This window comes from Capricornis sumatraensis, chromosome 15 (genome assembly GCF_032405125.1).
Source record: "Capricornis sumatraensis isolate serow.1 chromosome 15, serow.2, whole genome shotgun sequence".
Lineage (NCBI taxonomy): Eukaryota > Metazoa > Chordata > Mammalia > Artiodactyla > Bovidae > Capricornis > Capricornis sumatraensis.
In genome coordinates, this window is record NC_091083.1 from 23,947,304 (window position 1) to 23,970,432 (window position 23,129).

Genomic DNA, 23,129 nt, shown 5'->3' on the forward strand with positions numbered 1-23,129 from the left:
ATTTAGAGAATGAGGAAAGGAAACTGGAGAGAGTGTTATGCTGGTTAGGGGATAGGACCTGGATGAAGATTACTGTGCACAGGTAGGTAGGGGCTGATGTATTTGGGATGTTCCACCAACAGGGAGAGCACCTGGGCTTTCTTAGAAAACCTCATTTTGTGAGTAATGCAATCCTGGTGTGTTGTGTGGTGTTATCAGTCTTAATATCTGAACCAAATTTTGGACAGCAGTCTACCTTGAAACTGAGGATACTCCCAAGCTCTAGGAGTTGTAATAATAATATATGTAATATTTTATCTCATAAATCATGTAAACATTCAGTGAATTCTGTCGATTGTCAGTCTTATAATTAGAATATATCTTATCACCTCTAAGACTGATGACATCACATACGTACCAAGATGGTTTGAAGATTTCCTGGATGTAGAACACATGGGGAAAGGCTGTCAGTCATTAAGTCATACGTTGAAAAGTGGAGTCAGACTTCCAACACAGAGCTCTTTACAAGACTTTTTTCTCTCCAAGCAACTGGACTTATAGACTTGCCATTAACACAGATGGAGCAGAGTGTTCAGTGAGTAAGTTTGAAGGGGAAGAATCAGATTTTGAACGTAAGCATATTAAGTTTCAAAGTCTCTCATGTTTACATGGGAGGTTTTAAAATTTTATAATTTGTTCTTCCTTACAAAATTAAGGGCTTCCCTACTGCTCAGATGGTAAAGAATCTGCCTGCAATGCGGAAGACCTGGGTTTGACCCCTGGGATGGGAAGTTCCTTGGAGGAGGGCATGGCAACCTACTCCAGTGTTCTTGCCTGGAAAATCCCCATGGACAAAAGATCCTGGCGGACTACAGTCCATTGGGTTGCAAAGAATCAGACACAACTGAGCGACTAATCACAGCACAGCACACAAAATTAAACTGCCTATCAGGAGGGTTACTGCCTAATTTAAACAGTATTTTTTTCTGTAAAAAAGAACACACTATCATTAGATCCTTAATATCAAATCATTTAAAGGTATACACCCTACTTTTAGGTAGCTGATTTCCTTGAACAAAACAATAGCCATAGAAAATAATTTAGAAATAGGTAAATAATATTAGTTGATAACTTCCCTTGAATTTACCAAAAAATATCACTTGTTGTTTTATGGATAAGTGTACATTATAGCAGTGAAATTTTATTTATTAACCTAGAGAGCTGTCTGTTGAAAATTAATTTTGTGTTATATTTGAATTGTTATATTTTAAATTATGCAGGTGTTTATGTTTTATAAATGTAAAACAGTGATTCACATTATGACTATCTTAAAATATTAGCTGTATTGATTGTGTAATATTTTGCCTCATGTTTCCACTTAGAGACATGTCCAAATTATTTTCTCTTGTGTTTTAGAAGAATTAGATTTTAGCTTGACCCAGTTGCTTTGGAGAAAAACATCTTCAAAACCAGTAAATTTGCTTTTATTTCCCCAGACAAATTGAAATTGATTGAATCAATACAAATGTCAATTATATAAAATCAAATGATCTAGTAATTTCTCATGTTCTCAACAGATCCATGAGAAATAATGTATCTGGTAGTCAACACTGGTGTTTCATCCCTCAGTGATCTTGTGTCTTACAATAGTAGACCTACCACTGTTCTTCAAGTCAATGGACTTAAAAAATAATTCTGAAGACAACACCTGGGTCCAAATTGCATTGCTCCTCTTGAAAATCAGCAAGTCACTTAACATCTATAATCATCAGTTTTCTCATCTATAAGTGAGAGGGTTAATGTAAATGATCTCCATTTCTGTGTAGCTCAAAAATGCTTAAATGTTACAATTCTCAGTCAAGCTCTGTAATTGAAACAGCAAAGGTCTTTTGTCTTACCCTCCAATCTGCCAGCTGAATTGGGCACCTAAATAAAAATAGTTTAATCTTACACTGCAATAAAGGAAAATGTTAGCAATTAACCTAGAAGACAAGAAAAGTTTTGTTAGAGACAGAATGCATAGTTGAAATTTGTTTCAAAGGCATTGCAAATGTAAAAGCCATTTAATTAGGCAATCTTGAATGTGCAGTCCAAGAAGAGCTTAGCACACAAAGTGGCTGGGAATTCTCAGAACACCAGTTCTTCCCCATTGATCTCTACCTGGCCTTCCATTCCTCTCCTGCCACTTCTTTCCTCTTAGCCATCTGTTTTGTAAAATGTGAGACTGATCCAGAGCATAAAAGCTTTTCTATAAGATTCTATCAAAAGCAGTTTCCAATTCTCAGAACACCTTCCATTAAATGTCTGAATCACCTCCTTCCTCTAATCCATACCAGTCCTCAACCTCCAGCCACTCTCTCAGGCCATGGAAACTCCCACCTAAAAGAAAACTACAGTTCAATATCACTGATGAACATAGATGCAAAAGTCCTTAACAAAATTCTAGCAGTCAGAATCCAACAACACATTAAAAAGATCATACACCATGACCAGATGGGCTTTATCCAAGGGATACAAGGATTCTTCAATATCCACACATCAATCAATGTAATTCACCACATTAACAAATTGAAAAATAAAAACCAGATGATTATCTCAATAGATGCAGAGAAAGCCTTTGACAAAATTCAACATCCATTTATGATAAAAACTCTCCAGAAAGCAGGAATAGAAGGAACATACCTCAACATAATAAAAGCTATATATGACAAACCCACAGCAAACATTATCCTCAATGGTGAAAAATTGAAAGCATGTCCTCTAAAGTCAGGAACAAGACAAAGCTGCCCATTTTCACCACTACTATTCAACATAGCTCTGGAAGTTTTGGCCACAGCTATTAGAGCAGAAAAAGAAATAAAAGGAATCCAAATTGGAAAAGAAGAAGTAAAACTCTCACTGTTTGCAGATGACATGATCCTCTACATAGAAAACCCTAAAGACTCCACCAGAAAATTCCTAGAGCTAATTGATGAATATAGTAAAGTTGAAAGATATAAAATCAACACACAGAAATCCCTTGCATTTCTATATGCTAATAATGAGAAAACAGAAAGAGAAATTAAGGAAACAATTCCATTCACAATTTCAACAAAAAGAATAAAATACTTAGGAATATATCTACCTAAAGAAACTAAAGACCTATATATAGAAAACCATAAAACACTGGTGAAAGAAATCAAAGAGGACACTAACAGATGGAGAAATATACCATCTTCATAGATTGGAAGAATCAATATAGTGAAAATGAGTATACTACCCAAAGCAATCCATAGATTCAATGTAATCCCTATCAAGCAACCAACGGTATTTTTCACAGAGCTAGAACAAATAACTTCACAATTTACATGGAAATACAAAAAACCTCGAATAGCCAAAGCAATCTTGAGAAAGAAGAATGGAACTGGAGGAATCAACCTGCCTGACTTCAGGCTCTACTACAAAGCCACAGTCATCAAGACAGTATGGTACTGGCACAAAGACAGAAATATAGATCTTTGGGACAAAATAGAAAGCCCAGAGATAAATCCACACACCTATGGACACCTTATCTTTGACAAAGGAGGCAAGAATATACAATGGATTAAAGACAATCTCTTTAACAAGTGGTTCTGGGAAAACTGGTCAACCACTTGTAAAAGAATGAAACTAGAACACTTTCTAGCACCACACACAAAAATAAACTCAAAATGGATTAAAGATCTAAATGTAAGACCAGAAACTATAAAACTCCTAGAGGAGAACATAGGCAAAACACTCTCAGACATAAATCACAGCAGGATCCTCTATGACCCACCTCCCAGAATATTGGAAATAAAAGCAAAAATAAAAAAATGGGACATAATTAAAATTAAAAGCTTCTGCACAACAAAGGAAACTATAAGCAAGGTGAAAAGACAGCCTTCAGAATGGGAGAAAATAATAGCAAATGAAGCAACTGACAAACAACTAATCTCAAAAATATACAACCAACTCCTGCAGCTCATTCCAGAAAAATAAACGACCCAATCAAAAAATGGGCCAAAGAACTAAATAGACATTTCTCCAAAGAAGACATATAGATGGCTAACAAACACATGAAAAGATTCTCAACATCACTCATTATCAGAGAATTGCAAATCAAAACCACAATGAGGTACCAGTTCATGCCAGTCAGAATGGCTGCAATCCAAAAGTCTGCAAGCAATAAATGCCGGAGAGGATGTGGAGAAAAGGGAACCCTCTTACACTGTTGGTGGGAATGCAAACTAGTCCAGCCACTGGGGAGGACAGTGTGGAGATTCCTTTAAAAACTGGGAATAGAACTGCTTTATGACCCAGCAATCCCACTGCTGGGCATATACACCGAGGAAACCAGAACTGAAAGAGACATGTGTACCTCAATGTTCATCGCAGCAGTTTATAATAGCTAGGACATGGAAGCAACCTCGATGTCCATCAGCAGATGAATGGATAAGAAAGCAGTGGTACATATACACAATGGAGTATTACTCAGCTGTTAAAAAGAATACATTTGAATCAGTTCTGATGAGATGGATTAAACTGGAGCCGATTATACAGAGTGAAGTACGCCAGAAAGAAAAACACCAATACAGTATACTAATGCATATATATGGAATTTAGAAAGAGGGTAACGATAACCCTGTATGAGAGACAGCAAAAGAGACAGAGATGTATAGAACAGTCTTTTGGACTCTGTGGGAGAGGGAGAGGGTGGGATAACTTGGGAGAATGGCATTGAAACATGTATAATATCATATATGAAACAAATTGCCAGTCCAGGTTCGATGCATGATACTGGATGCTTGGGGCTGGTGCACCGGCATGACCCAGAGGGATGGTGCGGGGAGGGAGGAGGGAAGGTTGTTCAGGATGGGGAACACATGTATACCTGTGGTGGATTCATGTTGATGTATGGCAAAACCAATACAATATTGTAAAGTAATTAAGCTCCAATTAAAATAAATAAATTTATATTAAAAGAAAACAAATAAAAAAAAATAAAAATGAAGTATGAAGTGGTATTACCAGCTCCCCTAACTGGCCAACTAAGGAGGAAGGAAAACAAAGTGACTTTTGTTTTCCTCTATTGGACTATATTGACTCGATTGTACTATAGAGTCACAAAGCAAATGGGAAGTGATGTCACCACATCAGAACTTTTCCTACTGAAATATTGTCAACCACGGTGGTTATCTTCTATTGAAATATTGGAGCAGGATATTTATAACGATGTGCCTATTGAACTGGTTATTATTTCCAAAACACTTAAACTCACTCATTTGACTAATATTTACTGATTACCTGTGAAGGTTCAAGCACTCTTCTAGTGATAGAAACCAGAAGTCCCCAACCTTTTTGGCACAAGAGAATGGTTTTGTGAAAGATAATCTTTTCTGTGGCATGAGGGTGGGGGTATAGTTTTGTGATAATTCAAGCCCATTACATTTATTGTACACATTATTTCTATTCTTATTACATCAGCTCCACCTCAGATCATCAGGCGTTAGATCCCAGAGACTGAGGATCCCCAATATAAACAAGTCTCTCTAATTAGTTTAACATTTCACTATTATTTTTTTCTCTTTTCTGATCAGTAGACTAAAATTCATCAAATATAGGAATGATCCAAATCACATAACTGATGAGTTATCAGCATCAGTTCAAACTCAGACATTCAAAAGCATCATGCTTTGTCTTAAAGTTTGTAGAAAAGTCTTTATGGGCAACATTACTTTGTAGGAAAATTGCTCCTTAAATTCCAAACAACTTGAAATAAATAAGCATTTTGGAGGAAAAAAATCTGTTGGAAGGTTAAATATTAGTTGTATATCCATACCCCTGCTTCTGAGGAAGTGTGATATATATTTGGCTTCTGATAAATAATGGAGTGCATGGATACTGATGTACCTACAAATAACCCATGTTACATAAGTTCTTACTACCCTGAAGATCTTGTTTCAGGATTAAAAATAGAAAGCCTCTCTTTGGTTTTTAGATCTAATTTGTCTCTTTGAGGATAGCTCACAGGACATGCTGCATTTGAGGCCGATTGGAGTACATTCCTAGATCAATAAAATGACTGATTGTTTTCTTTTGAATGATGTTTGTAAATAAGCTATAGACCAGAACCCTGGAGAGGTTAGGGGAGAGAGAGGCAGGGGTCAGACACCCCAAACTCCTAAGAACACTATGTTTCTTTACGTATTAAAGGGAATCTACTCTTCCTACTTTTTAACCTCACGAACGTGGTGGGAGTGTTTCCTCATCCTTTTCGTTTGTTTTTTAGGTTACTGTCCACTTGGCTATCGGGAATGCCAGAATGGCAAATGTTTTAAACTGGAGCAGAGCTGTAATTTTGTAGATGACTGTGGAGATTATACTGATGAAAATGAATGTGGTGGCTCCTGTACTTTTGAAAAAGGCTGGTGTGGTTGGCAAAACTCCTTGGCTGAAAACTTCGATTGGGTTTTGGGGGTCGGCTCTCCACAAAGCCTAAGACCTCCCAGAGACCACACACTTGGAAATGAAAATGGTAGGTTATCAGGTTGTTCCAGTTACTCTAATTTTATTCACAGTGAGCATCACATTGTCTTTCCTGACATCAGAGAGACCACCGTGGTGCCAGGGCAACTAAGTCAAACATTTAATGAGTACCTTTGTCTCCCAGGACTGCATAGCAGACAGCCTCAGCGGGGTGGTGTTAAAAGCAGACATTTATTGTCTCACAGTTTGAGGGCTAGAAATTTGAAATCACGGTGTCAAGAAGGCTGGTGGTTCCTGTTGAGGACTTTGAAGGAGAATAATCTATTCCTTGCCTCTCACTAGCTTCTGGTAGCTTCAGATGCTACTCAGCTTGTAGGTGGGACTCTCTGTCTGTCTTTGCGTTGTCTTCCCTCTATGTATGTCTCTGTGTCTAAATTTTCCCTTTTCGTTACAATGATCTTATTGAACTAGAGGCCACTCTCATGACTTTATTTTAACTTGATCATCAGCAAAAACCCTTTTTCCAAAGAAGCTAACATTAACTGGGACAGAAATTAGGACTTTCACATCTTTTGGGGGGACACATGTAACATATAACAGTGAGTAATTAAAATTGAATATTGCTTTGATAATTGTAGATAGATGATAACATAGGCGGCCCTCAGGTACCTTTTTGAAATGACACATTTGCAATCAATAACCTTGAATTCTATCATTCATTTGATCAGTAGCAAGTCATGTAACTTTTCAGATCCTCAAATCTCTCCTCTGTCCAATGGAGATAATAAAATTTGCTCTGGAGTTGTCAAGATCAAGGGAGATGATCTGTATTTGGGGACAGGCAGTAGAAAGCCCTAAATGTGTTTTGCAGATGTAGCTGCAAGATCATCTCTCTGAAGGGTGCTTGGAATGGCTCATTTTTACAGTGAGCTGAACCTGTTTCTCAGATTTTTTGGTCAACAGGCAAAAGAGATTAGCAGAATAAAGAAGGGATCTTTAATTTCTGGCTGCTACAGAGTAGAATAACAGTGTTTAAATATTGAAGTTTCACAGGCCTATGATAAAACAGGGGCTTCCCTAGTGGCTTCCCTAAAGAGCCCGCCTGCAATGCAGGAGACCTGGGTTCAATCCCTGGGTCAGGAAGATTCCCTTGGAGGAGGGCATAGCAACCCTCTTCAGAATTCTTTCCAGGAGAATCCCCATGGACAGAGGAGACTGGTGGGCTATAGTCCATGGGGTCGCAAAGAGTCAGACATGACTAAGAGACTAAGCACACAGCACATGATAAAACAGAGCTCTCCAAGCTGGACCAACCATGCCAGAGAAAGGAAGGTCTGAGTCCCATTCTCACACTCAGCTCTACATACATAAAATGTTTTGGATATTTGGATAAACAAGCCAAAAACTCAGTATCTTTCCTTGTATGTTGTATATTAAAATTCTGATCATTTTATTTGTGCACTCAAAAGGTGACTCACTGTTTGAAAGCATGTCATATTTCTTTATTTATATTCTGTAGACAATCTTTGCATTGTTTCACAGTAACTGGATAGTTTGGGGAGTCTATGAAATGATTTCTGTAACTGTCTCATTGAGTCCATGGCATAAATATTCTGTCAGATCAATTCATCTGCACACTGTGAAGTACTTTGCTAAAAGCACAGACAGTTGGAAAGTGTTCTGTCAGTGAGCTGGAGGCAAGGCTATTAGATTCCCTTTCTCTTTCAAGTAGAAATACCTTTAGAAGTTGAGATCCTATGAAATGTAATTAAAAACCCTACGATAGAAAAACTAAAATGATCCTCTCCATGTTATTTTGCCATGATCTGAATTGCATCTTGTTCCTAGGGCACTTCCTGTATCTGGAAGCTACTCCAGTGGGCCTGCGGGGTGAAGAAGCACACCTCAAGAGTGGCCTGTGGCAAGAATCCAGTGCTGCCTGCACCATGAGCTTCTGGTATTTCATATCCACAAAAGCCACAGGGTCCATTCAGATCCTCATTAAGGTAAGGTTTCAGTTTGTGATGCCTCTGAGCTTCCTGAAGTTTCCTACAGGTAGCACATGGCCAAAGGGAGTTTATCACAACTCTGCTGACCTGGCCCTGGAAGGCCTCCTCCCATCAGAGGGCGATGCTGCTTGTGGTTCAGATGTTTTGTGGAATTTGGTAAACTGGGCACAGGAACCAGCTTGGAGCTCAACATCATACAACCATCATACAACAGGTTGTAACAGAGGTTATAACTGACTCTCAGAAACTCTTTGTGGTAACAATTAGTCCAAGACCCACAAGTTTCTTCACTCTATTTGGGTATTTCCTTGCCTATCCTCCTCACTGAAAGAATCTAGATAATTTGTACATCTGAAAGGAGAGTAGCTATCCATTGTAATTAATATATGAATGATAATTAAAGAAATTAATGTGAAACATTCTGGTTCTAAGTACAGCATACAAAGGACAGGACTGCCGAGGAGAATGATCAAGGTATGATTACACTGAACTGCTTATTAACTATGACACAGTAATACATTTTCTTACTGTGGATTAATTAGATGTTTCTGACAGGGCTTTAATTTAGTTTAACAGAGTGACAGTGTTTGGGGAGCAAAATAATGAAGTATATATTAATATTAATGAGACTTGGTTCACATACTTTGGCTCTTTGGCAAGTTACAGCAGCAGCAAAAAGGTGGGGTGTGTGTATGTGTGTGTGTGCATACATGCATGCCTGCATGTATGTACACATGCATGTTCATTTCAAGAATCTCTTTAGAATTCCAAGAAAGCTTACTCTGAAAACATGCTTTTGGGGCTGTTGCTGTTTTCTCACACGTGGGCTTTGGTGAAGTGCCCCCACATTGATGGACAATGCCTGACCAGAATATCAAAGGCCTCATTTGTCTGAATAGCTCATGGCTGCATAATTCATGTTTTATCTGAAACCTGAGCTAACTTTATAATTTAGGACCCTTCTCTAATAATGCAGAAAAGCCTGCCTAATAAAATGCATGCAGAAAATACCACAGTGATTTATTCTTATATTTAAATATGGAAACTTACTGAAATACAGTGCTTAAAGTTCTTAGAAGAGCATTTTCCAGTACTCTATTGAATGTGACACTGGGTTATATGGTCTGTACTGTTAAATAATAAAACTTCAACTGAGGAAATTTAAAGATCAAATTGCTTTGTTGAACGATTCATGAATTGGGCAGCATCCCATGTAGCAGATAGAAAGGAATTCTGCCAAGTTATAGAAACAAAAAAGGTTTTCAAAGGCAGAAAGAGGGCTGGAAAAGGAAATTATTAGCCAAAAAAAAAAAAGCATTGTTTCAGGGAAGGTCCCCTCCTAAGGAGGATGGAAGGGTTCTTTTGGACAGATAATTTCTCTAGTGCTGACTGGTTAAGATTACATTCCTGAGGGAAGTTGAAACTGCAATTAAATTAGGTATTAAGGTCTTAGTTTTCTGTAGTGGTGCTTAGTACAAGGGATTCCATTTTGAGCAAGTTGTCTTTTTTCAACAGTGCCATGTGAAGGGTTTGATACACTGGATTTTACCTTTATTATTTGCTTCACTCATATTTACATTTCTCTTCTCTTATAGTAACAAGCTTTACATTACTATAAAAAAACTTTACTATAAAATTATACTGATTTGATATATATGTCTTCCTATCAAGTCACATTGAGCTCCCATATTCCTCCCAATTCCTCTGGACACTTAATAGCAACTTTAAAGACCTATATTCCTATTGTATTAAAAAAATGCCTATTATTATTTAGCTACATTTATTATAGAGAGAAATCTTTCATACCATATATTGATTTTATATTCATGAATTAGGGCAATCATTTCATTTTGGTAGCTAACACAATACATATTTTTGATCATCACTACAAAGTACTGCTTAGGCTTCTGTCTGTGTGGAAGCATGTTGGATTTCACTTCACTTATTAGTTGGAAATCGTCCTAGCCAGGTGGCAAACACAACAGGGTTATGAATGCTACCTTTTCTTTCTTTCTGAACTCCGTATCCTTTAAAATGGTCCCAATATATGCATATGGTGTCCCCGGCCCAGTCTCCTCTATTTTTTCTCGGGAATGCCTCCTTCTGTGTTCCCGTGTTTTTCCTCCACATCAGGTCCAACATAATCGGGTAGATTCAGCCTTTCACAAATCTTTCCTTGACACTTTTGCCAACCATGACTATTCCTTTTGTAAGTGTCCCCCACAGCTCCAGAAATTCTTCCTGATGACTGACTGTTCATTTATATTTATACTATTTCAATAGATACATCATAACATAGTGAAGGCAAAGCCTTGAGACTTAGTTCTTATGTCTGTCTCAGCTCTTCGGAGAAGGGACTGCAGGATGAAGGGATTAGAGGAAAGGAATGGTGCTTCCCCAGAGGAGCCCATCACTGGGCTCAGGACAACCATTGTTTGGGATAATCCTTGTGAAGGAATGGCCATTACACATTACATGCATGACATTAAAGTCTAACCTGGAGAATCTGAAATCTAGGTCTGAAATATATATATACATTCAGATGCAAAAGGCATGAAAGCACTGACCAATAATTTAATAACAATATAGTTCTAAAGGGTAGTGTTGTTGACTGCATATCATAACCACAGTAACACATGCTGAGTCATGCATTTTTCTGCATATAATACTAATTCATTTTTCTTTTTAAAATTTATTATTTTTATTTTTAAATTTATTTTTAATTGAAGGATAATTGCTTTACAATGTTGTGTTGATTTCTGCCATATGACACCATGATTCATTTCTAAAATAGTATGTTTGCTCTTGATATCATCTATCATTTTTACCTACCTTTTAACTCATACATTCAATATGAAATTTCTCATTAAATTTTAATGTATTGCTTTTAAAACCATCTAATATTAAAAAAAATGAAACAAATACTCAAGGGTAGAGTTACAGTTCCACAGCATGAAAGTTAACTTGCTTTTACAAATATATTTAATTTTACACATTTTCAGGTCAATTTTTTCTGATGGAATTAATTAATAATGAGTAATATGTCAATTTTAATATGTAAAAAAGAATTGAGGGAATTTTAAAGTTTACATGCATTTGATAAATTGTTTTCATAGGTAAAAATTCTAGTCTCATCATGAAACAAAAGGCCTTTGCATCTTTTCAATTAGTCTTGTGAATAAAATGCAGAAACACCTGCTACCTGAAGGGCATTATTGTGTTTTGGACCAACTCCATCTGTGATAAACTGTTGATATTTTAATCAAGATGACTTCATGCTATAGGGAATTTGAATCTATTTGACTGAAGGTCTTCAGGACTATCCGTTATGCCATTGTGATAGAAAATGTAATGCATTCAAGCCTGAAGTGGAGGAAAATAATGTTATTTCAGGAGAGTCTTCCTGATTATAGCGACCTAGTTATGCTGAAAGATCATAATTAAATTAGCCTATTGCTTTATCTTGCTTAGTGATTCAGAGAATTTGGGGGCTGGTAAGGTCCTTCGAAGTATGTTTAAACTATTCATTTTACAGATGAAGGAACTAAGATTATGAGGTTGTCTTTCTTGTCCCAGCTCATATGGTATTTTAAGAAAAAACTTAAGATGCAAATCCAATTTTCCTGACTTCTAATTCAGAGATCTTATGCACTTGACTTCCTGGAAAGTCTATCTAAAAATCATATTTAGTATGGAAACACAGATTTTGTTCAAATCGACAAAGGAAAGGCCAGATTCCTTTGCCTACTTGGAAGAACTGCCTACTTGGCAGTTCTGGTTCTGATTTTACCCTCAGCCTAGCAAACAAGGAGCTTCAGTTGGGTTTAAGGGTCCACTGACAAGAGTGAGCACCTCCATCCTTTCTCACTCACCACTACCTCATCCCTGGTGCGTGCACACACACAATCCCCACAGTCCTAATGTGAGATTTACAGCTAATTACTAATACTAACGTGCCTAAGAGAACGTCAGACAGGCTTTCGTACTTAGACACCTTTCAATCTTTTCTGCCTATTGAATATATGATGCTATTTTAATCATGTTGTTGAGATTTGATTCATTATTTCAGAGAAGAGGATGTAGGGAATACGGATAGAGGGGCTACATAGCAGTTGTATATAGCATATTGATTTTTTCAAAGCCAGTCATGTGCATTGGGAGCTGTAAATTCATTAAACTAAACTTTAGTATCAGAACTTTATTTGCTTTTCTGGAGTTGTTTCAGTGTGTTAACAGTTCTATCTGTGTAGTTTTGTAGTTATTGACCTTAGCCAAATCAAGGGAGAAAAGTTGATCTTTGCATTTCAAAAGATAGACTTACAAGAGATCAACACACTCAGAGTTTGATTAATTAGTGGCCACAAGATCACAACACCATGGTTTATGTAAAACAAATGTTCCTTGGAGAACATGCCAGTGTGTTTACTTGTTTTTTTTTTTTTTTTTTTAATTTGTTTTTTTTTTAACTTGGAGGAAAATTGCTTAAAATTTTGTGTAGATTTCTGCTGCACAACAATGGGCAATATTTATCCCCCATATATTTTTGGCTAAGATTTTTTTCTGAACTTCTCACTACTTATTTCACATCTATCTCTTTTAGGTTCCTCTACTGCTTCCCACTAGGCAGCCAGTGGAGTCCCTTCTATTAAGATTTCTATTAAGACACTAGTTAATTAGTTTAATTGATCCTAGAGTTTTACTTTTCAAGAGACTCAATATGGTCAGCACTGAAGATTGTCCTTTTAACTTCTATATTGCCGTTTCACTTTCATTTCTATTCCCACTACTACAACTACTTTTTGGGCAAACCTCTACTTATTGACTGATTTCTTTCTTCTTTTTATTAAAGTATAGTTGATTTGCTATGTTGTATGTTTCAGGTGTACAACAGAGGAATTCAGTATTTTTATAGGTTATACTTCATTTAAATCTGTATAAAATAATGGTTTTTTCCACTATGCTGTACATTACATCCTTGTATCTCATTTATTTTACACCTGTACTTTCTACCTCTTAATTCCCTTCTCGTATCGCTCCCCTCACCCCTCTCCTTGCTGGTAGCCACTAGCTTGCTCTCTGTATCTATAAGTCTATTCTGTCTTGTTATATTCCTCTGTTTTATTTTCCATTCCACATATATATGAAAACATACAGTATTTGTCTTTCTCTAACATACTTCACTAAGCATAACGTCTGTGTTCGTAGTGTTGCAAATGGCAAGATTTCATTCATTTTGTATGATTAAGATTAGGGTTAGTAATATTTGCTTTTATGTGTGAGTTTGTTGCCTGTATCCCAGGAGGATAAAGTCAAGTGGGCCTTCGGAAGTATTACTATGAACAAAGTTAGTGGAGGTGATGGAATTTCAGCTGAGCTATTTCAAATCCTAAAAGATGATGCTATGAAAGTGCTGCACTTAATATGCAACAAATGTGGAAAACTCAGCAGTGGCCACAGGACTGTTAAAGGTCAATTTTTATTCCCATCCCAATGAAAGGCAATGCCAAAGAATGTTCAAACTACTGCACAATTGTACTCATCTCACACACTAGCAAAGTAATGCTCAAAATTCTCCAAGCTAGGCTTGAACAGTATGTGAACTCAGAACTTCCAGATGTTCAAGCTAGATTTAGAAAAGGCGAGGAACCAGAGATCAAATTGCCAACATCCTTTGGATCATAGAAAAAGCAAGAGAGTTCCAGAAAAACATCTATTTCTGCTTCATTGACTACACTAAAGCCTTTGACCGTGTGGATCACAGCAAACTGTGGAACATTCTAAAGAGACTGGAATACTAGACCACCTTACTTGCCTCCTGAGAAATCTGTATGCAGGTCAAGAAGCAACAATTAGAACCAGACAAGGAACAATGGACTGGTTCCAAATTGGGAAAGGGGTACATCAAGGCTGTATGTTGTCACTTTGCTTATTTAACTTATATAGAGTATATCATGCAAAATGCTAGACTGGATGAAACGTAAGCTAGAATCAAGGTTTCTGGTAGAAATATCAATAACCACAGACAGGTAGATGACACCACCCTTATGGCAGAAAGTGAAGAAGAACTAAAGAGCCTCTTGATGACAGTGAAAGACGAGAGTTAAAAAGCTGGCTTAAAATTCAACCTTCAAAAAATGAAGATCATGGTATCTGGTCCCATCACTTCATGGCAAATAGATGGGGGAACAATGGAAACAGTGAGAGATTTTATTTTCTTGGGCTCCAAAATCACTGCAGATGGTGACTGCAGCTTGAAATTAAAAGATGTTTGCTCCTTGAAGGAAAAGTTATGACCAACCTAGACAGCATATTAAAAAGCAGAGACATTACTTTGCCAACAAAGGTCCATCTAGTCAAGGCTATAGTTTTTCCAGTAGTCATGTATGGATGTGAGAGTTGGACTATAAAGAAAGCTGAGCACCGAAGAATTGATGCTTTTAAACTGTGGTGTTGGAGAAGGCTCTTGAGCGTCCCTTGGACAGCAAGGAGATCAAACTAGTCAATCCTAAAGAAAATCATTCCTGAATATTCACTGGAAGGACTGATGCTGAAGCTGAATTTTCAATACTTTGGCCACCTGATGTGAAGAACTGACTTATTTGAAAAGACCCTGCTGCTGGGAAAGATTAAAGGCAGGAGAAAGGGGACAGATTAAAGATTAAAGGCAGGAGGAAGGCAGGATTAAAGGGGACAACAAAGTATGAGATGGTTGGATGGCATCACTGACTCAGTGAACATGAGTGTGAGCAAGCTCTAGGAATTGGTGATGGGCAAGGAAGCCTGGTGTGCTGTAGTCCGTGGGGTCACAACTGATAGACTGAACTGAACTGATACATACAATGTCATCTTTATTCATTTGTTTATTGATAGACACTTAGCTTGCTTCCATATCTTGGCTGATTTATTGTTTATATATCATAGATGTCTTTTACATATAGTAATTCACTTAATCTTCAGAATATATCTGCAAGGTAGATATTTTGTTCTAATTTAACAGACCATGACATTGAGACCCAAATCACATAAATAATAAGCAGTATCATCAGGTTTAAAGCCAATTCTGGCTCTAAAATCCATCTCTAAACTACTGCATTCCACTTCTGCTTTTAGAATTTAAAACATTCTTATGCCAAGCAGGCAAACATATTTCATCAATGTTTTCCTGTGGCTCTGAGATCATATGTATTAGAGATTTTTGTCTCTCCATAATAATAAATCCACAGGCCTTTCCCACACATGTTAAAGAGGGAAAAGATTAGTTTGTGTTTAGCAACTTTTACAGGTTTTTTTTTTTTTTTGGAACAGCTTGTCAACATCTAGTAATAATAACCACATTTATCTAAATCACCTTGCTTGATATCTAAATATTTCAAAAATTTCAGAATCATGATTAATAGCTGCATTTTAATGTTGGTGAAGAAAGAATGACTTAGAAGCAACATAATTTGTTTTTTATAAGACAGAAATCTAGCTAGATGAAAGCTCTTAATTTTTATTCAAACATGAAATCTTGAAAACTGTTGCAAACATCTGTTGTTTTTTAGAATCTTCCTCTCCCACCCATCTCTGCTTACTAGGATGATCAAACATAGTAATCATTTTTCCCTTTTTGAAAACTGAGACCCTGTAAATTAAAGCAGAAATCTTCAAGATCAGGGATTCTTAATCAATTGTCCATGTATGTGTTTGTGTGTTTTACAGATTTCTTGGAAATCTGCTGAACTTCTGAATTACTTCTCAGAATACTGGTTATAAATGTATAAAATGCTAGACTTACAAAAAAAAACTATTTAATTATTTGGAATTCCCTGGCAGTCCAGTGGTTAGGACTCTGCACTTCTACTCCAGAGGGCACAGGTTTGATCCCTGGTTGGGGAACTGAGATACTGCAAGCTGTGTGGCCAGAAACAAAACAATGCTAATTATTAAAATATTTTTAAAACTCCAAAATCGTGATATAGTAAATTTGTGACAAATTGTAAAGGATAAAATTTAATGGAAGATAAAATAACTGTTATTCCAAAGAGTGATAAACATAAATGATATTTTTGAGACAGTTATGTCACTTTAAAGTGATGTTAAAATATTTGTTACTATTATTGGTGGGAAAGTCACAAGTGCTATCAATATCTGTGAGTTTGTTGCCTGTATTCACAGTTGCAAAAAAATACCAAATTTTAGTTCAAGTTTCCCCCATTCATGTTCTGACCCTCTTAAAAACCAAGATCCCTCTCTTATAAAGGGTCTCGTGAATTTTTAATTTCATAAGCATATCTACCTGATTTGTTGTTTAAAATATATATATATCTTATCTGAGTAGGAAATTTTTGCATGGAAAAGCAATTCCAGTTCCCAATAAATGGAACTTAAAGGCACTGATGATAATATTCAATCTGAACCAAATTCAGAGCAGTATGATTGTAAACAGGTTTAGGTGCTGCCACAGCAAAGAGCTGTTTCAGCTGCTGGTTATCAGACTTGCAGCCAGGTAGAGTCAGCAGCTTCTGAACTGACTGTTAGTGGATCAAAATATTGAGAGATTTATCACCCAGTTTCAGGAGTGTCTTTTCAAATGTCATAAGAAGTCACAGCTATTGACTTTTTATGTAATATAGAGTCTGGTAGAAGAAAGTGAAGAGAAACAATATTGTAACTTACCTCACTTTTAAATTTAAATTTAATGTTTAAATTAAGTTTAATTTAAGGTGTAATTGCTGGTAACTTCACTTGCTTACTCTCCATTTGATGTCAGAAAATTCAGAAGTGCAGTTATGTAGGGACTTCCGTATATGGGAATCCTGTGTGTGCATGCTCAGTTGCTTCAGTTATGTCTTTGCAACCCATGAACTGTAGCCTGCCAGGCTCCTCTGTCCATGGGATTTTCTAGGCGTGAATACTGGAGTAGGTTGCCGTGCCCTCCTCCAGTGATGGGAATCCTGAGGGTTGGTTAATTTCCTCTTTACTTTTGCTTACTTCCTGATATTTGCATCTTCACTATATAAAACCAATTTGCCATGGCAAAATATCGCTTTTTTCTTTCACTTTCTTTTATTTTGGGGGAGGGCATTGCTGGAAAAATGGAGTCTTCAGCACATGATAGCAACTTTTTGGAACTTGTAAGTTCTCATCAATTAATTCTTTTGATGCTGGGTATAGTTTTTATTTATCTTATCAGTTAATTTATAATGCCTGCTCTGTTAATTTTCTTTGGAGTTTGCAGCATATGTTTCTGCAGGAATAGGTTAAAATTGCTTATCTGTGGGCTGACTGTTCTAAATGAATCACATGCCTGAATCAGGCTGCTACAAGGTCAGTGATATATTTTTACTAATTATAGATCATAGAGTTGGAGTAGAAAAGACCCTATGATTCACTCTCATATGTATTGTCAAAGTAAACAATGAAAATCCTAATTATGTTCGTAGTCTTATCTCTATGAGATGAATATATAGCACATTTAATGATGAAAGTATTCAGAATTAATTTTCATTGTCCAGATTGGTACATCTCTTTACATCTTCTGAAGAAGTCAAGAATATTTTCTCATAATCTATGACTTGTGTCAGCAAAGCTTTGTGTAACATTCTGCTGTGATCCTACTTCTGTGGATACTATTACTCTTCCATTCATGCATTCAAAGCAGTCTTCAGCGAACTTCTGTTGAATATACTCCTTGCTGTCATGAAGGCTTTGAGTTCACAGTGGACTAAACTGTTTGCAAAAATGCAGCAGTGTGGTACTCAGTCTATCAGAATCAATCAGAGCTCTCCCACTAAAATGGAATGTTCTTTGATATTTAATTATCCTCTTTTGACGTTGTCCTTCATCTGAGAAGGTGATTTATGATTTGCTGTGCTGTATTCCCAGAACAGGAACTTCTCTTGGGGTCATGGTGTGGGTCCTAATTGAATGGCGTGTGTTCCCATTCCACTGATCTATGTCTCATGACTCCATCATATTGCATCCTGATTGTCTACATGTGAAGCTCTATAGTCCAGTGGCTAGGGAGCTTTCATGTTGCAGAAATTTTATCTACCTTGTTTATTTATCTCTAGCGTGTAGCATAGGATCTAGTGTATAGCATATAATAGGTGTTTGAAATGAATTAGTGAATATACAGGCTTCCCATATACAATTAAATGCAAACTATGGAGAACAAACCATTCAATATCCTAGGAATTCAAAGCTATTAGAGTATTTGTGGAATGAAAGTGTTTAGGGGAAGAGAACATGGAACTAGACCTTTCAAGTAATTAATAGTTTATTTTGAATGTGAAAATCTCTCAGTCATGTCCAACTCTTTGTGACCCCATGGACTGTAGCCTGCCAGGCTCCTCTGTCCTTGGAATTCTCCATGCCAGAATACTTGAGTAGGTGGACATTCCCTTCTTCAGGGGATCTGCTCAAACCAAGGATGGAACCCAGGTCTCCCACATTGCAGGCAGATTCTTTACCATCTGAGCCCTCAGGGAAGCCCTAAAATACTTTATTTTAGGCACATAAAGTACTTGTTAGGAAAAAAAAATAAGATTTCAAATATCTCAATGAACTTAGATATAGACAAGGAGAACAATATGTAAATATATAATAAAAGGAATTTGCAAAGTGAAAGATAATGGAAGAAATTTTTGAGCAGGACCTGTAGACGGAATTATCTATGCCATCGAGACAGATTCTTTATAAAACTACTACCTCTGTGGTCCTAATTGAAAACCCTGTCATGTTGCAGTTGATGTTATTCTCCCAAGAATGGAAAAATAGAGTTAAGCATGGACTTGGATTAATTAATTACTGTTCTTTTTTATGAATTAGACCATTTTTTTAGGGATTTACTTTATGGATGAAGACTTTACCATTTTATTTCCTGTATTCACATATCAAGACTTGAACATGCACATTCCTTGATTGATTCATTGAGGACTTAGTTATCGATTACAAGTATAGATCAATTTTATTTTCAATTCAAGATGCACCATGTACTATATCCTAAAGGTAATCATTGTACATTGCTTTGTCTTCTATTTTTATGCTAACCTCTTGGTGGCAAAAGAGCATACTTAGTTCTTCAGTCTTATGAGCTGAGAGATCATTATTCTGAGTGTTAGCAATTGAAGTGACATAGAGACTAGAGGTTAAAAAGAAGGGTAAAATAATATTTTCTGTGAATTTATGGGTTTCTTTTCATCAGCATTCATGAGCCCATAAGGATTTTAGGGGTCATATTTTTAATGAGTTAACTTGACTCTTTCTTTACCTCACTGGGGGTCATTCTTCAAATAAAATCACACCAAAGTTAGATATGCATATGGCTTCTGAGTGATGAGAAAATTATTTAGTTTAGAGCAGGATTTAATTTTGCACAGAGTGGGGTATTTAGATTATTTTTGGAAAAAGTTCTAAATTATAAGTTAGACTCAAAGTAATAACTTTCTCAGCTTCATCAGAATTGGAGCTAATTTTTCTTAATAGTCAAAAGAACACACACAAACACATGTACAGAGGAATAGAAAATAATGCATTAAATAGCACTAAACACGCTAAGCTTTTGCAAAGCAATTTATTCATTTTGAGTTTTTTTTTTTTTTACTTCCGAAAGATGTCTAAACAAAAGATAAGAAAAAGAAATAGTCAGAATTAGAAGAAATTTTTTTCATTTTCATTTTCTTTCTACATTTAAGCACAAAATATGGGGACATATAATTGATTTTTTTTTTTTTTTGCAATTTAGTTTGTTTACTTAGATGCCGAGAGATTGTGAGCAGTTTTATTTTTCCAGATATACAGTTAGTAGTGATTTTACAGTGCATTTATGCTTCTTTTTATTACTATTCTATCCACATAGTAATAAACATCATTTGCAAAATCTCATACAATATTTCAAATAGATACCTCAGTACTTGAAAAATGCTTCTGTATTTTATAAAATGATTAAAGGCTCACTGTTGATCTGGAGCACCAGGTCATTTTTTTTTTCTTTACAGATTATTTATCTGTAGCTAAGATATAATATTTTCTATTTTCTGTTAGAAGTTTCTGATATATCCTACTTCCTTGAAAGTCTCCATTTTTTTCCCCTCCAAACTCTCTAGCTTCAAACATGTAGGATTTTCTGAGTAGCTCAGATACTGTTAAACTTCTAAGAAAATTTTATGAATGCAGACATAGCTGTACAGTGACCAAGAGCCATCTAAAGGACAGTGCTTGGTTTGGAGTGACTGATGGATGACTATATACTCACTTTGTTTTCATAAATCTCTGGGGGGAAGTGATAGCTCCATGTCATGTTTTGCACACGCATAAGGTGTATTAACTTTTTTTAGTCAGCACTTTTGAAAAGTTCTGTTACATTTAATAATGTCAATGTGGACCACAAGGCTCAGAATCATTACCCCAGGCACAGTACTCGTTTCATCCATTTGTACTTGGCAACCCACTCCAGTACTCTTGGCTGGAAACTCCCACGGATGGAGGAGCCTGGTGGGCTGCAGTCCATGGGGTCGCTGAGGGTCAGACATGGCTGAGTGACATCACTTTCACTTTTCACTTTCATTCATTGGAGAAGGAAATGGCAACCCACTCCAGTGTTCCTGCCTGGAGAATCCCAGGGACAGGGGAGCCTGGTGGGCTGCCGTCTCTGGGGTCGCACAGAGTTGGACATGACTGAAGAGACTTAGCAGCAGCAGCAGCATACATGATAATTGCTTGGAAAACATGAAATTCTATACACAGAGAAGAGAAAGAAAGCTTACTAATTTTTTCCTTGTAATTGCCTGTGAATATATCCATGTGAATAAGTCTATGTATGTATTCATGAAGATAATTTGCAATTTAATCAGTAGGTATTTCATAATGACAACAGAAAAAAATCCTGCAAGAAGTTAAATTTGTGACAATAGTTGAAATTGCAAATGAGGCCTTGATAGTCTTTTGGATATATTAGCATTAATTTTCTTAATATTTCTGAATTTGGTAAGAATACTGGAAACATCTTACTTGCTCTATCTGAAGAAGGAAGTGAGAACTGCAAGCAGAATGTAGAAGGAGCTACATGAACAAAATGTTCATGAGAAGCATCATCTTCTCTCCACTTTGAAAGATCACCATTATCTAATATTTTTGCAATTATTTTTATATCCCCCGTTGAATTGTTTACCAGGCAGCTCTTCTCATCATTGTGTACTTCTGCCTGGAACTCTCAACAATATTTTCTGTCATCAATTATTCTGTTCTAGCTGCTGTCTGGTACTCTGAGACCCCTTAATTTGTACTCTGCTACAACCACTTCGCTCTTGTCACCAAATGAAGAAAGCCACATACTTCTTTGATCTTATTTATTCATTCAAAGCAAAATCACCAACACAGCCTTTGGTGTATGTCATAGATCTTACAGAATTTTAATTATTATTTTGGACAGTGGGAAGGTAAACAAAATTAGTTCTCAGACTTACTCCTTTCTTTTGGGTTTGACCTTCCTTTGAGGCTTTCAAGGAATCAGATGTTCTGTCCTTCCATTGCGTAGATGGACACCAGTTCAGATAACACCACCCTAAACATAGCAATTGGTCTTCACTGTGGATGTATCTTGCCATAGTGATCAAAAGACACTGAGACCTATATCAGCTCATTTCTCAAGGTGTGAAGTATTTGACAGAGTTTCACCCTGGGCTTCAGGGTGTGTCAAAAGACCATTAGATATATAGCCAGAGAGACCTTCAGATTTGAATCCCAGTTGTACCAATTATTACTCATGACCTTGGGCATGACCTTAGGGTCTATATATTTTATATGTATATATATATATATATATATAAAGATATACACATAGGTACACCATATATATATATATAATTGAAAGTTAGTTGCTTAGTTGTTTCTGACTCTTTGTGACCCCATGGACTGCAGCCTGCCAGGCTCCTACGTCTATGGAATTTCCCAGGCAAGAATACTGGAGTGGGTTGCTATTTCCTTCTCCAGGGTATCTTCCTGACCCAGGGATTGTCTCCTGCAGTGTCAGATTCTTTACCACTGAACCACTGTATACAATGATGGTCATAGCATGAGCTGAAACAGTTCTACAGTCATCAAATGCCATAATAGATGAGGGTGTTGTTTGAAAACTATAGAGCATTTAATAAGTTTTAAGTCATTTTGTTCTATTGATTCTTAATGAAAAGTGAGTTTAGGAATGGGAAAGTAAAATTTAGAATATTTATTTTTGTTCTTTTGTTAAAAATAAACTGTATTAATATATGTATCATCCCCAAATGTGAATTCTGTCACTTTTCTAAATGGGAATTTTCATATTGTTTCCACTTGAATGCCCTTCTCTTTGATGCCAGAACTCATTATCTGTGTTGATTCTCGCACATTGTCTGTTTGGATGCATAGGACTTTGTGTCTGTGTTCACTGTAGCTGAGCCATGATGAGATCCCCTCAGGCATTAAGCTTGGAGCACAAGCTGTTATTCTTTGCCTCCCATAACCTGGCTAAAGATGTCTGTCATTGAGGAGATAATTTTTAGAAAAGCAGAATGTTGTTATGAGTCAGGTTATTCATGACAAATACGTATCTAAATAAACCTAAGATGTTTGTTTTTAAACTAAGGAAGGACATTGAGATATGTCAACATGGTCCATTAAAAAAACATTGTTCCC

The 23,129-nt window shown here is 36.5% G+C and overlaps 1 protein-coding gene across 1 annotated transcript in view; it reads left to right on the plus strand.

Annotated features, from left to right (window-relative positions):
- The window catches only part of MALRD1 (MAM and LDL receptor class A domain containing 1), a 590,849-nt gene that overhangs the window by 280,100 nt on the left and 287,620 nt on the right, over positions 1-23,129 (plus strand). The window contains exons 27-28 of the mRNA XM_068987706.1: positions 6,269-6,514; positions 8,314-8,471. Coding sequence (XP_068843807.1) covers positions 6,269-6,514; positions 8,314-8,471 — 404 coding nt within the window. The remainder of the gene's footprint in view (positions 1-6,268; positions 6,515-8,313; positions 8,472-23,129) is intronic.